Source organism: Exophiala spinifera, assembly GCF_000836115.1.
Source record: "Exophiala spinifera strain CBS 89968 unplaced genomic scaffold supercont1.1, whole genome shotgun sequence".
In the NCBI taxonomy this organism is placed as follows: Eukaryota; Fungi; Ascomycota; class Eurotiomycetes; order Chaetothyriales; family Herpotrichiellaceae; genus Exophiala; species Exophiala spinifera.
The window spans coordinates 564758-579219 of NW_015622513.1; the positions used below are offsets into that span (position 1 = coordinate 564758).

Below are 14462 nucleotides of genomic sequence, written 5' to 3' on the forward strand. Positions count from 1 at the left end.
ACGGTCTTTTGTTTACTTGTACACACCCGTGTAACCTCGCAACGACTTCATCGCTTTTGACACCATCTGCCAAACAACAGCTCCTATTCGTCCTCCTCACAACGCCACGCATCTCGTGTGCGCTCTTCCGCTCCGAACACCCCCTCAAAACCGCGGTCAATGCGAAATCGATACCCAACCAATGATCATCCTATCCTGCGCTTGCTCCTCTCGAACGTTGCGGTTCACATGTACACCCCTTTATGAACATCTGATCCCTGGGAAGAGTTAGAGAGACCACATAGCACCAGTGTACTCGAGGAAAAATAACACGTCCGCCATGGCCGGTCTCAGCGTAGGCGACACGGTCCTGGTGCCAGGCGACATGCACGGCACAGTCAAGTTCATCGGGCGCGTGGATGGGAAGAAGGGTATATTTGCAGGCGTGCAGCTTGCGACAGAGTACGCCCCTAGAGGCAAGAATTCAGGCGATGTTGACGGAAGATTTTACTTTAAAACCGCAATCCCAGGGTCAGGCATTTTTCTTCCTGTAGAAAAGGCCGTCAAGAAGACGATGGGCTTGGGTGTCCGTGCAAGCCCAGGCCCTGGGACGCCTACCCGCCTCAGCAGTTTTAATCAAGGTGGTCGCACGCCTGGGACGGGTATTGCGAAACCAAATTTCAGTCAATCAATCGGACCAGGAGTCAGGGCCGGCGCCGCAAGCCCAGCGCTGAAACCACCAGTGCGCAGGGAGAGCCTGCCACGCCCTTCGAGCCCTCTCCGCAAGACCGCAACTCCGACTGGAAAGGCTCTGGCTACACCTAAGACACGGCCCAGTGGCATCGGGATGGGCCTTGGGAAAAGTACGAATGGCGGGACTGGGTATAGACCTGGTACAGGACGGCCAACGACGACTTTTAGCCAAAATTTACGACACAGCACAACGACACCCAGTGTGGAGAGTGGTACAAGCCCGTCCTTGGGCCCTGAATCAAGTTTCGACGAAGGCTCCGGAGAAGGGCAAAACACGCCCACGCCAACACCACATGCAAATCGAGGTGTAGATGTCGAGCAGTATGAGAAGAAGATCCGTGAATTGAATGAGGAGCTTAGTGTCGCGAGACGACAATTGCGTGATCAGGGCGCCAATTTTGCAGAGATGGAGAGCAGTTTTAATGAATTGCAAAAGCTACTGCCTAACCTGGAGGCCAGCAAAAGGAATGGAGAAGAAGATGATGATGACCTGCCTCGCGATGTTGCCGAGCTCAGGGAGATTGTCCGGGAGAAAAACGACAAGATCAAAATGCTCACTGCGGAGTTTGATATCAATCGTGCCGATTTCAGAAGCACTATTGATACACTAGAGATGGCCAGTACAGAGACGGAGCGTGTCTATGAAAAGAGGGTCGACGAACTGCTGGAGGAGGTGAGGAATCTCCAAGATCGAAGCGAGGATGTCGAGTCGGTTGCACAACAGCTTAAGCAGCTCGAAGAACTTGTGCAGGAGCTTGAGGAAGGCCTTGAAGATGCAAGGAGAGGAGAGGCTGAAGCGAGAGGGGAAGTTGAGTTCTTGAGGGGCGAAGTCGAGAGATCGAGGTCAGAGTTACGACGAGAGCGCGAACGCTTAAAGACGGAAGAACAGCTCAATGGATATTCGGCGGGCGACGTTGAGGATCTCAAAGCCCAACTGAGTGCAAAAGATGATGAGATCAGAGGGTTGAAGGCGATCATTCAGAGTCTCAATGAAACCCACGACAAATCTCCCAAGATGAATGGGTCAAAGCCCAACGGCCTGAGCACGAGAAAAGAGAAGCCGTCTGATGATGCAGACGGGGAGGAGAACCGATTAAGCCTACGCCAGCAAATCCGGGATCTTGAGATGTTACTGCAACAGAAGAGTGCGCACGAGGAAGAGCTTGCAAACGAGGTCAAGCATCTGAGAAACAGTGTTGCCTTGTCGAAATTCCCGATGCCAGGCTCCGCATTCGGTCTGCATACCTCTGTCCGGTCACTACCAGGTGGGCATTCGAGAGGAAATAGTGAAGATATGGATCGAAAGCATCTCAGCACTGGTACCACGGGGAGTCAGAGAACCGTTGTGCTAGGGCGCAGTTCCGCTCCACAGGGCAACGTGCACGATTGGCAAGACGTCAACCGACGAAGTGCGTCGCCTCTCAAACACGATCAGATGGACGATGCGGTAACGGACATTTCCAGCTCGAGTGCGCCGCTGTGGTGCGAAATTTGTGAAGAAGGTGGCCACGACATCTTGACTTGCTCGAACATGTTCGGACCAGGGAAGAGCAGTAACAGCCAGGGCAGTCTGGGAAAAAGAAGCGGGAAGGATGTTGTCCGTGAAGGCCTACGACGGAGTGGTGATCAAAGTCAGATCTTGTCGGGCGCGGACTCGGATCGGCCTGCACCTTTGGTCAGTCGAAAAGCCAACAACAATGCTACTACGAGTACGGCTGGTGCTTCGATAGTCACGAGTCCGCCACCGACAGGCACCTTACCTCCGCCACCCTCGCTTCCACTTCCACATGCCCTCGAAGACGACAAACCACCCACACCTCCCGCAAAGGATGACACCCCCGCGTCTTCAGCGCCTGTTCCCGCTTCCGCGATTGAGGGCACGGGCATTCAAGCGGGTATGTTGGCTGGCCGGACGAGTGGAGTCATCGACCCCGAGAAATGGTGCGCCTTGTGTGAGAGAGATGGTCACGATTCAGTCGACTGTCCTCTCGAGGATGCTTTCTAGTGGGGAGCACCGTGACAAGATCCCTCTTTCGCCCATGTCCTCCATCTATTTGCGGTGGCATGGGGCAGCTGGGTGAGTGGTTTTGTTGGAAAAAGATGGATTGTACAATGCACCTTGAAAATTCAAACAAGCGAAGACCCGGTTCGATATCTTGAGAGACCTGGAAAAAGAACATCTTGAGTTCTTCGGTCTGTCTTTGTGCTCGCTTCTCTATAGCACTCGTTTGGCTGAGAAGTAACACGGCGCCATCGACACATGACCGACGACATGGTTCCGATGCAAGGGATTGAGAATGAGCCCGACCTGAATATACTTGGTACATATAGGTGAGCTACGTACCTGAGACTGGGGGGAGCGGTTTGTGGTAGATGGCCAGCCACTTTCATCCTCGGTACTCGTACTGGAGCGAAGGGTGAAAAGATGAAGTCTGGATGGGGAACGAGCATAAGACCAAGATGCAGATCCATTGGATGGATTGTCTTGCTTTTCTTCTTTTTCAACGACATGGTGTGTCGTGTGTCGTGTGTGTTGTACATACTTTTGTACAGTACAGCACGATCTCTTTGTTTAATGTATAATTAATATATTTTGAGGCACTGGTAGTTGTTCTTAATCGTTGGTGTGGGTGTTTGAAGTTTGGTGTGCTTTTAGACCTACGTACTCACTCACCACGAGTAAGCTTCGGCTTTGAACTCGAATGTTGTGCTGGGGGCAGTGGCGATGATGGTTTTATTTCCTTCACAATCGTTCTTCTTCTCCCTCTTCTACTTCAGCGTGTCTAGCAGCTTCACTTCCAATACAACGTCAAACAGCCCCCTTGACCCGAGGCGACGACGCAGGACTTCTTTTAAAGCTCCCGCATGATCCTGCGAGGGCCTCGTCATATGTTCATTTTGGCCAGGCCAGCTTTCACACTCTGGCCGACCAGAGTTCTCCCTGCTTGACGAGCGGCTCGACGTGCTCTTGGGGGGGGGGGATTCCTTACCTCACGCAACTTCAAGTACGGACCATGTCATAAGGCACCTTGGAGGATAGGACATGAAGTGCAAAAGAATTAACGAGTAGGAGGGCGAAGAGCATGGGAGTGCGTTCTCTGTCGTGATGGCGATGGCAGAGTCTAGGGAGTAGATGCGCAGTGCAGTAGCACATGAATGCCAAGAGGGGTATACCGCGCCATTCGTAGCGGTAGCCGGCCGGATCTTCCCACAAACATCTGGGCCAGATCTGCAAAAGACTCGTACTTGGTATCGAAGCAAAAACGAAAAATTGAAAAAAATAAAAAACAAGACAGAAAATCTTGTCTCAATGCCCCCTAATGGATTCGAACCATTGACCTCGACATACCGGTTTACTTGATCGTACTAGTGTCGCGCTCTACCAACTGGGCTAAAGGGGCGTAAGTGGCAGGGAATTTGACATGTTTCGGGTTATGTTCTACCCCTTTTCCTGGGGCGGTGGGGCGACAGTCGTATATACCCCTAGGTAGGTACGTACGTACGAGTGCCTCAAGGCTGTGCTGTAGGGAGGAGATGACTCACTCGTTAGACTTCCTCAGTGGTGAGTACGGGCAGAGGGTATTATGGGCTAAAAGATTCATCGTCAAGCGTACCAAGGAGTTGTTCCTTGCAAACCTTCAATCATCTGCTCGTACTACCCCTTCCCCCTCCCACCGTCCACAGAAACCGAAAGCAAGAAAACCAGCTCCTCATGGTTGACCGAACCCTCACAAATTGACCTAATGTTCCTCACAGTGACAGACAGACACTGCCCTCCACAAGCCATGAATCTGCCTCGCTTCAAAAGCTATCCCTTCGCTCTTTCTTGCTGTCGCGGAACATCGGGGGTAAATGCTGGTCATTTCCATGGAACCACTTTCGTCCTTCCCATACGTCTTCGACAGGAAGCTGTTGCATCCTCGATCGTGCCTTTTGCGCGTACTTTTCGACGTGGGACCAGACTCTGAGGATATTGTCGCCCGCGAGAAGGCGGATCTGGCGGTCCGTCGCCCCGCGCTTCATCAGGAGCTGTATCAGTTCAGGATATTTAGAAGCATCCTGGTGTGGGTAATAATCAGCCTGTGGACTCTCTCTCTCTCTCTCTCACAAAAAAAGATCCGCTGCAAACGCCACCCAACACACTTACCTCGAGCCCTCGAGGAAGATCAACGGTACCGTCGAAATCCGAACCAATGCCAACATGGTCCCAGCCGATCAGACCGGCAATGTACAGGATCTGGTCTGCAACGTCGTGAATGCTCGCGTCCTCGGGGTGGTCTTTGTTGAGGAAATAGCTCACGAAAGGAACCATAATGACACCGCCGTTCGACTTCAGGCTCACGAGGACGTCGTCAGGGGCATTCCTCAGGTGTCTTGTCATGCCGAAAGCTCCCGAATGTGAAAACATGACCGGTGCCCGAGTCACGCGCAACACGTCACGCATCGTTTCTGGCGACACATGGGACAAGTCGACGAGCATGCCTAGTCGGTTCATCTCCTCTATGAGCTTCTGGCCCAGCGGAGTCAGGCCGAGATCGCCGTTGCCTTGGGCTACCGTGGTGGCAGCGGTGGCGAACGGCGTGTCGCAATTGTGGGTGATTGTCATGTACCGAGCGCCTAACTCGAACATTTGCCGCAGAGTAGCAATCGAGTTGCCAATTTGGTGACTTCCCTGCACGTTGAAGAAGGGGTCAGTCTGGGGATCAGAAGTATTGTTGTAGTAGTTAGTGACTAGTCATGCCTCACCTCAATGCCAATCATGCTTGCTATTTTCCCCGCTGAAAAAGCATCGCGGACGCAGGTTGGCGTAGTGCAGAATTGCAAATCATTCGACTGTTGCTCGATGAGCCGCTTGATAACGTCGATCTGTTCAAGAGTATCTCGGACCACCCACTGGAAAAGCCTAGTTAGTAACGCACTTTGACCGCCGCCTCTCGTACGAATGTGTTTCGGGCGCCGTGGTCACTCCAGCACTTTGTACGGGAACTCACCGTGGGCTCTTCAAGTTGCGGTACACCCTCGGCCGCACACTCCATGTACACCGACCAGAATTGCCCGCCGAGTTGGCCAGTCCGGATTTTGCTCAGGTCGGTGTGGCTCAACAGATGTCCTCGAAAGTCAAAGCGGGGGTCATAGATTCTGTTCTTCAACTCCTGCCGGAGGATGTACGGGAGGTCATTATGGCCATCGACCAGCGGCGTTGTCGACAGGACGTGCTTAGTCCTTCCGGCGTGGTCGGTGGCATCGAATCTGGGGCCGAACAGGGACAGCCCTGTGCCCGTCTGGTACAGCGTCGTAAAGATCGCCACAGAACCCACCAGGCACGAGTATAGATACTTCCGCAACCCCTGCGGCCTCGAGTTTCGAAGCACGAGAGCCTGTGAAGTTGTGGCAGGGTTGATGTTCGCAATCCCATCCACGTTGACGCCGGTGGTGGGATGCTCGGATATGCCCGACATGATACTCAGCCTCACAGAAACTATTCCTTCCGACGCAGAACGCAGTCGATATTTCAAAGGTCTCTCGCCGCTGTACTCTGGGCTTGATGCCCTTTTACTTTGCGCCTTGAAGAATTTCGACAGCGCGAAGATTTGTTGGAGAGTGGGAACCCGTTCATCTCAAAGAGCCGGTGTAACGATCCACCTGCTCTGCTAGACTCGTTGATAGTCGCTTATTGTAAAGACACTGCAAATTTTGTCTGCTCAATACGGTTATTTGGGTGAGCAATGGCATTGATCTTTTCCTCCGCTCTTTTCGTATCTTTTGTCCATATCTTGGCAAGTTTGTAGTGGTTACTATAGCCTTGCCTGCTTCGAATTTCCACAACGCAGCCTAGAGTGCCTTTTATTCTAGGTGGTCAACTTTTAAATGGTGTCAATCGAGAGAAAACAGCTCTTTCACATCCTCCCAACCTTCCGTACGCGAGTATCAGTCTCGATATCCATGAAAGATTACGATCAGAAAGAAGCGTTGATTCCCTTCACATTCATTTTAGCCTCTTAATCTCGTCCGCTTGTCCTCCATCATGGCAGAGGTTTACATTAAAGGGCTCTATCACGCGCTAGAGGATTTAGATCGTCTCACTATCGACTCAGCGGGCATCCTTCTCGATCCAAAACGAGGTTCCTGGCCACTCGAGGCTACGATCACCCAGGATGATCTCAGCGCCGTGAAGGATAGGAAGAATAGGAAGACGAACGAGGCTGAAAATGACATAGCCTCGATATTGAAATATGTCGAGAGCTTTTCAGATACGCAAAGCTTCGCTGAATCTACAATGGCCTCGATTCTGGCTGTATCGACATCCATACCATCGTCGGCATCCATGCTATCGTCTAGAATTTGGGACTATAGGGTTGAATTGTTTGCAAAAGCTATGGATAAGATATGTAGGGCAGCCATACCCCAAGACATGAAACCACCTCGAGACATTACGTCTCAGACAATGTCATCCATTTTACAGAGAGTTGAAACTGTTGAAGAATTTGTTGAAAGATACGATGCTTGGTCGGGTCAACCCGAGAGGACAAGAGCTTCAGTTGAGCTACAGATGCACTGTAAGTGTTCCACAGTTCCTTTTATTGCCCTCAGCCTTTTGTAACACCGCATTAGGGAAGCTATCCAGATAGCTGCGGCTAATGTTGGTCGGTATACACCTTCTCCTACGGCTGACCAGATCGATGAAATCAAGGCAGACATTCGTCGACGAAGGGCTGCTGGCCCTCCGCGGTTCATTATCAGCGCTTATCCTTCTACTTCCAGCGTTCAATCTTCCCCTGCTAATGTAAGAAATCTAAATCCCTGCGTTTGTTTATGAATAGTTGGCTTCGTACATAATCGCTTTACTAACGTTGACTATTGAAAGTGGAACCCCACAATTACGGCCTTGATATCCCTCATTACTCTCGTCTCAATGGTTCCAGGTCTCATTGGCTGGCAGTACTCCTCCCACACTCGCGGGACGGTAAAAGATGCGAACTTTTGGTTTCTTGTTCAGTCCTGTCTGGTGCAAATTCTCGGCGTGGTGATCACCGTCTTCGCCTTGTTCTCTAGCCCTCGTCTTCCAAAGCAGCCATGGAACTGGGCGTGGGCGTTCGTTGTGACAAGTATTGGATTGACAGCGGGTTCGGTGCCGGCCTATCTGTACGCACCAACGGAATGGAGTACTCTCATGGCATTCTTAGGTTCGACTGCTCAAATGTGTGTTGTCTTGCAGGCCATGTTTACAATTGATCAAGTGAGGATGGATGAGCAGATCAAGAAACCAAACTAAAGATGGAATTAGAATTGGTATGCTTTGGAAGGTGAGTACTGCACCGATGTCTTCAGTTTCGTGTTCTAGCTATACATCTATGATGAGCGAGTGGTTCGAATCGCTGTCCACCCAAGCCGAATCGAATTGCCCGATGCTCCTACATACGTCCTGTGATGAGCTTTCCAGGGATAATCGTGTACGGAGCTGAGCCGAGCACTTTGTCTTCTTGGGTCATGTAAAATAGCACACCAAAACTCAGCAAGTGACTATAGATTTGTTCCGTTTCCCAGACAGAAAAAAAGAACAACATCTGAAAGAACAAGAAAAAAGACACTAGCCTTACCAGCTAGAAAATCACTTTCGGACATCTCGAAGCCATACTCACCACATTGCAATGCCTCAGGGTGGCGTGAAGTGCAAACAGGGATATGAGTTCCATGCTATTTGCTGTAGGTCGTCAAGAGAGAGACATTGCTAGATAGAACCATCCGGTATTCATGACCATGGAGCTCTGTAAGACGTTTCGGCATGTCGCTGGTGGGTGGCCGCTGTTCCGAGATAACATGGTCCGCCTGCCTCAGGAACAAAGCGTCTCGGTCTTCGGACTGCGGACCATCTCGATGTGCTGGTCGGCCAAAAGGTTTATTCCACGTCGCATGCGTGGATCTGCCCCTCGGGGAAGAGGTCGACGATGGCGCGGATGCTCAAGTAAACCATTCACCAGGTGCCGGAGGCCGTTGCAGATTCTCAGATATAGCCTCCATGCTTCGCGAAATGCATGCCGGCGGCGAAATAGAACAATTTGCCGGCGACCATAAAATTGTCCTTTTGGCTGTACTCGATCAGTCGATCGTACAGCTCGGACAAAGGCACCATGACCCGTTCAATCAGTTCTCCTTCGTCGAGCTTTTGGTCCGGCATCACGTCGTCCTTTTCACCCAGCTGCACCTCTACCATGACGAGCTTGAGGGTGGCGTTGGTCATGCCGGGGTCGCTGGACAGCACCGGCCCCGTGCTGAGTATCTTTCCCTCGTATCCGGTCTCTTCCTTCATTTCCCTGACAGCAGCTTCCTCGGGGGTCTCGTCCTCATCGATCAACCCCGCAGGCCATTCGACCGTGTATTTACCGACCGGAGGACGGTACTGGATGACGAGCATTGTGCTCGGAGGGTTCGACGGGTGCACGAAGATGTTGCCCATGGCCACAGCGTCCACCCCAGACTTGGACGTTGTCTTGCGAACGGCAATCTCCCATGTTCGAGAGGTGCCCTTCTGGTCTATAAAGTCGATCTTCTTGAGCCCAACCCATTTCGCTTGCGCCGAGGGGAGGTCTGTGATGGAGACGATCTGGGGCTCCTGTGTTTTGGGTGTCATGGCTGCGGCCGAATGGGAGAGCCGCGCGCTGGTAATCGTCGTTCGAATGAGTCGTGGCCAGTTGCTACGAATTCGCATATGAAGTATTACAGATGTTCGGTTCTGATACGCACTGTTTGTGTGATGCGGGCGGTGGTTGATGGTTCGGTACCTGAGCCTGAAGATAAATAATTACCTCATTAGCGCGCCGAGAGCAAGTCGTGGGGATGCGTCAAGCGTCAACAGACCCCAGAACACGATGGAGAGCTATGGTAGATATAGTTTGACTCAGCTTTCGACTACATGATATGCGATCCAAAAAGTCGCGTCCTACTAGTATTGGAGCTTCACCTCCTATTTAGTTTGTAAATCAAGCACCAATCTTGGCCACAATCCCCTTCAGATCATCGTCGGTGTACTCGTCATGTCTCTTGTATCCGAGCCCGGGCACTCCATTGATGCCATCCAATCTGCCCAGTGGCGTCATGTCCAACCAGCCCAATGTACCAATGAGGTGCTCACCACCACGAGCGTAGGCCGAGTAGCTATGGTAGGCCTTTCCCGGCTCACCGATGCCGCTCTGGTCACCGCCTAGAACAAAGACTGAATGGCCCGGCTGCTCGCCGCGTGCAAAAAAGGCCTGGCCACGCTGTTCAAGCTGTGCCTTGTCCTTGAAATTGTACTGGACGGGGGCAACGGACTCATCCTGAGTAACGTGAAAGTCATAATTGAAGCTTGTCCCATTGCTCGAAACCCACGGGAATGTCCAACCCATGCGCTTCTTATATCCTTCAATCTTTTCGATCGGCGCACGGGACACTGCTGCAAATGAGGTCGAGTGTGAGTTCAGGTGCTCAAGTGGGGGGATGTGGTCAGCAAAGAGGCTGCAAGAGCTGCAACCTGCATCCCAGTCTGGGTCGAACATGAAGTGATAGACAATGAGTTGAGGGCGACCATTGAAAAGATCAAGCAAAGTGACCTCTTTGTGATCTCCGGCAGCGTCGACGGCGGTGAACTTGTAAGGTGTTGCGACCTCTACCAAGGGCAGCTGACGTCGTTCAGCGCTAAGTCCATCGCGGGCACGTGTGGCTTGCTTCTCCTTCTCGAGGAGAGCAAGGCGTAGAGGGAGGTACTCCTCATAAGTGACAATCTGGGAGGTTCTCAGCTCGTGATCTGTTTTGAGACTTGACAACTTTGTGACATTGTGACATATGCCGGGGTTTAGAGGGATTTGCGTACCTTTGTAGCAGCCATAGCGATTACGGCCTTGGAGCGATGATACCAATGGATTGCGAATTGCAGTTTTGGAGCTCGGGGGATTTCTCTGGGCTTGTATTGCTGGAATATCGACGAGTTCGTCAACAACCTCCCAGCCCGCTGTGCCTACCTTTCTTTTATGCCTTTCCGTGCCTACATATCGCAGCAATAGTTGCTCCATCCCCGACGGAGTGAAGTCATAGAGATCAGTGATTTCGAGGGTATTCTGTGCCTCAAGCACTCGTCGACACGAGACGCGTTGCAGAAACCGGCGACCTCGTATTGCAGCGACCACTCAGACGCGCAGTCATCTGATCTGGCGTGGTGAATCCCTGCACTTCTGCCTGGACACGGCTGAACTGAGGACGAAAACCGGCATCCCAACGCTGGGAGAAGCTCCTGTGCCGCGAATCATACAACGCTTCGACCAGACAGCCTGTGTTCCCCGCTTCAGAGCAAAGCTGCGATGGCGATAATCGATCATACCGCCGGGCTGCGAGCCGGGTGTCAAAGTTTCCGTTGAGCAATTCCCGCGCCCAACCTGTTTCTGGTTTGAAGCGGTCATTTGGATCTTGTTGGTGCCAACTTGCCTTGAGAAACGCAGTATGAGGTTGTCTCTCTCTCTCTCCAGGTGCAGTGGGATCCCCGCTTAGTCATTCATTACATAACCGGCGACGACTTTGCCCGCAGCACGTGCAAGACAGGAATCTGTGAGCTCGGGGTTTGAAGATAAACACACAAAGTGAAGAACCTACTGATGCAACACTATATTAAAAGTCCTTTCCGTTCTGGTCGAAGAGAGTGAGTGGCGGATCGGCTAAGGCCAGCAGTGTCACAGCCTCGCTGTCGGACTTTAATTGGAAAGGCGTTCTTGGGCGGAGCCACGCTGGCTTTCGGACCCCGGGAGGCTTGTCAGCACTAATCTCGATTCTTTGGGCCTCTTGTAAACGAGATTCTCAATTACTCACTCTTTTTGTCATCGGGTCAGACATGTGGCAGTCTACGCCTACCCTCCGCCACGCGCAGAAGGCGACTCCCCTGTTCAACGCAGAGCACTTCTGATAATAAGCCGGCCATCGGACTTTTGCCAAAGATTCTACGATTATTCTGGTACTCATACCAAAGAGGAGGTGGATCAATGACTTCCCTGTTCTCCAGAAAACCCGCAACGTCGGCAGCGGCGAAGGTCAGCAGCGGAACACGAGGCTCTCGGCGGCGAGTCGGACTACGATAGACCGTTCTAACTTGCTTTGTCAATCCTTTGCTGGCCTAAAGTCTTGGTATTTCATTCCTTGCACGGTGTCTCGAGCTGAAATGTCGGGCCCCGGACAGGCGTGCCATGGCTTGATATAGGTGGCAGCTGGCTGTGATTTGCCAAGGTGACGGACTTTTGTTAGGTCTGAGCTCGACGACAGGGTTCGGCCCAGCAAAATATATCGGTGAGTCGTGCCACCTGGAAGGATGGTCTTGGGCTCGAAGAATCCCGGGCTTCTATTCTAGCTTAGCCTGATCTAAGGTGAGCCTCTGGTATACGACAATCTCTCTAGTGGCCCTACGACAAGCGCACCATCTTGAACCGGTGTCGAGCCTAAGCAAATCCCGGACCAGGACTCAGCAGCATTATGCTGAAATGCTACGATATTATAAAGCCACCCCGTCCTGTGACCCCACGTTACTTCATTTCAAAGCTGCTGCAGGGCTGAATCACTACTTACTTTGATATCTTTCCCCATCTCCCTGTTTTCGACTTGGTCAGTTAGGACCGGCTCTACCAGTATAGTGCACTGTCACGAAGGAGTCTGGCCCGTTGAATAACACAAGCATCCATCCGATTGAGGAGGCGACGAAGGTGGAGGCTGTATCTCTCCCAAGAGACTGAGCAGCGTGCAGACAACAGCGTTTTATTGCCATCAAAATGGCTCGATCTCCGTTCTTTCCCTTTTACGTCTTGCTGCCCATCCTCATTGTTGATGGTCTCATTGAGGTGGGCATGATAGGAGAGACGGTCGGCTTCCTTCACGACCGAGCGGGCAAATTCTTTACTGTCAATACCCCGTCAGGTTCTTTCGATATTCACGGAAAACCCAAGAATCTATACGTTAACCAGGGCCATACAAGCAACGGCGCAGCAGGGACAGCCGTGGTCCTGATCGGCCTGGGAGGTCTGTTGACCATCTGGCTCGAGAACCGACGGGCAAGGAAGGTGAGTCGCCTTACAGCCTTTAGTTTGATAGGACACTGATTCACTTGTCATTACATAGACCAATGCGACAAGCCACTCCTTCCTCTTTTTATTCTGGGTGGTTTTCACGTGGCTATCGGCGGCTTTAACGCTCTCTGCCTTGATCTACGTCAACGTGGTAGTCGCGCAGACCGATAACCAAACGATCGACCTGTCAGTTGCCGAACAGAATCCAGAACCGGCAATGTACCCGCTCGACCACTGGACACCGGACAACTGGTTCAAGGCGCTTCTGAAGCTGGACCTCGCGCACTCCAGCGACAGAGGCACACTCAAGTACCATCTCCGCCTGATCAGTGGGTGGCGATGGAATCTGATCCCGTTGTTCATCTTCGGAGCCGCCGTGGCGCTGGTGGCCCTGTGGGAAGTGATTCGGTCCCGACGGTGGACAACAGGAGAGTCTCGAGAGAAGCTGCGTGGCTCAGGAAGTCAACAGCCCAAACCATTCCCCAGTTCGTGAGGTCAGCGAGTTTGAATGGGTTCGCTTTCCCGCAATGTTTTGGACGTGGGAAAGGAGCAGGGAACAGCGAGGTGTACTCGACACAGCAATCGCGTAGGGGAGACCCCGTGGACGCTTTCCTACTACCTTCCCGATGTGCCTCAAGACAGGGACGAGCGTCTTTTTCATCGGCAAAGACGTTTACAACAACCGTCTATCTCTCAACCTCTCAATGTACGCATCACCCTCACCTTCACCACCTGTCACCACCATCAGTCATGATAATTTGACTACCTAAGCTACCACCTGCCTAAAAGTACGACCTACATAATCACTCTGTTCATCAGCATCAGTCAAGTATATTTTATTCTTCATCATACCCAGGAGCATATGGACCGCCAGCCAGCGGAGGAATTGAACAACACAAGTGGAGAAGACACATTCACCAACTACCTTATACGTACATACCTCACCCTCCTCTCGTCACTCGCTTGTGTCATGATTACACATAACAGGACCTTTTGATTATTTGGTTGTTTGTTGGTTGGTTGGTTGGTTGGTTGGTTGGTTGGTTTGGCAGTCAAGGAAGACTAAGTAAGGGGGAAAGCCTGGATCAGCAGCATCTGAAGTGACGAGTTTCTTTTGATATCTTTTTTGTTTGGGAATTTTTTGTTTGGTCCTTTTTTTTTGTTTCATTGGGTTCTGGTCCTCCTGGAGACAGGTCCGTCGAAGGTTTCACGCATGCATATGCTACAGGGTAGCGTTTCCGGATTTTTCTTAGCTCTCAGTTTGAAGTTGTGACAAAAACAAAATGATAATGACTATTGATCAGTACACTACTATCCACCTACATGCCTACAGTACCTATCTTCTCGTCTCAGATACCTCCCTGAGAATAGTTCGTCCTTTTTTGGAAAAGTTCTGTCAACTCATGCCAAGTGCCCAAGGTACCAAGGGACAGGTACCAAGGGACAGGTATAGATATCTCAGGTGCAAAGTCTTACATACTCTTACGGTACATAGCTACTAAGATAGATACGTACTCGAGACGGCTTGTCTCTGTGCTTGTTTCTTTACTATTTATACAGATACAGATACAGATACAGATACATACAAATGTATGTGTGACGGGGTCCTACTCGGCCGAATTTAAATACCTTAAAGTACCTTAAATCCACAGTCCG

General features: G+C 51.5%; 6 protein-coding genes and 1 non-coding gene across 7 annotated transcripts; 3 read left to right on the forward strand and 4 right to left on the reverse strand.

Annotated features, from left to right (window-relative positions):
* Positions 1 to 319: 319 nt before the first annotated feature.
* Positions 320 to 2737, forward strand: PV08_00207 (uncharacterized protein; the record flags this gene model as incomplete). Its single annotated transcript, XM_016374574.1, has 1 exon — positions 320 to 2737. The coding sequence occupies one exon, from the start codon at positions 320 to 322 to the stop codon at positions 2735 to 2737; it is 2418 nt and encodes an 805-aa protein (XP_016239850.1).
* Positions 2738 to 4043: 1306 nt separating this feature from the next.
* On the reverse strand, positions 4044 to 4133 carry PV08_00208. The gene has a single exon. It is a non-coding gene; the product is annotated as a tRNA-Thr (tRNA).
* Positions 4134 to 4533: 400 nt separating this feature from the next.
* Positions 4534 to 6191, reverse strand: PV08_00209 (uncharacterized protein; the record flags this gene model as incomplete). Its single annotated transcript, XM_016374575.1, has 4 exons — positions 4534 to 4791; positions 4880 to 5404; positions 5479 to 5625; positions 5724 to 6191. The coding sequence occupies 4 exons, from the start codon at positions 6189 to 6191 to the stop codon at positions 4534 to 4536; spliced, it is 1398 nt and encodes a 465-aa protein (XP_016239851.1).
* A 566-nt stretch (positions 6192 to 6757) lies between these two features.
* PV08_00210 (uncharacterized protein) lies at positions 6758 to 8005 on the forward strand (the record flags this gene model as incomplete). The annotated part of the gene is made up of 3 exons (XM_016374576.1): positions 6758 to 7289; positions 7350 to 7516; positions 7598 to 8005. 3 exons carry the CDS (start codon positions 6758 to 6760, stop codon positions 8003 to 8005), a joined length of 1107 nt encoding a protein of 368 aa, XP_016239852.1.
* Positions 8006 to 8734: 729 nt separating this feature from the next.
* Positions 8735 to 9361, reverse strand: PV08_00211 (uncharacterized protein; the record flags this gene model as incomplete). The annotated part of the gene is made up of 1 exon (XM_016374577.1): positions 8735 to 9361. One exon carries the CDS (start codon positions 9359 to 9361, stop codon positions 8735 to 8737), a length of 627 nt encoding a protein of 208 aa, XP_016239853.1.
* Positions 9362 to 9710: 349 nt separating this feature from the next.
* On the reverse strand, positions 9711 to 10778 carry PV08_00212 (uncharacterized protein; the record flags this gene model as incomplete). The annotated part of the gene is made up of 1 exon (XM_016374578.1): positions 9711 to 10778. The coding sequence occupies one exon, from the start codon at positions 10776 to 10778 to the stop codon at positions 9711 to 9713; it is 1068 nt and encodes a 355-aa protein (XP_016239854.1).
* Positions 10779 to 12512: 1734 nt separating this feature from the next.
* PV08_00213 (uncharacterized protein) lies at positions 12513 to 13299 on the forward strand (the record flags this gene model as incomplete). Its single annotated transcript, XM_016374579.1, has 2 exons — positions 12513 to 12800; positions 12859 to 13299. The coding sequence occupies 2 exons, from the start codon at positions 12513 to 12515 to the stop codon at positions 13297 to 13299; spliced, it is 729 nt and encodes a 242-aa protein (XP_016239855.1).
* Positions 13300 to 14462: the final 1163 nt, after the last annotated feature.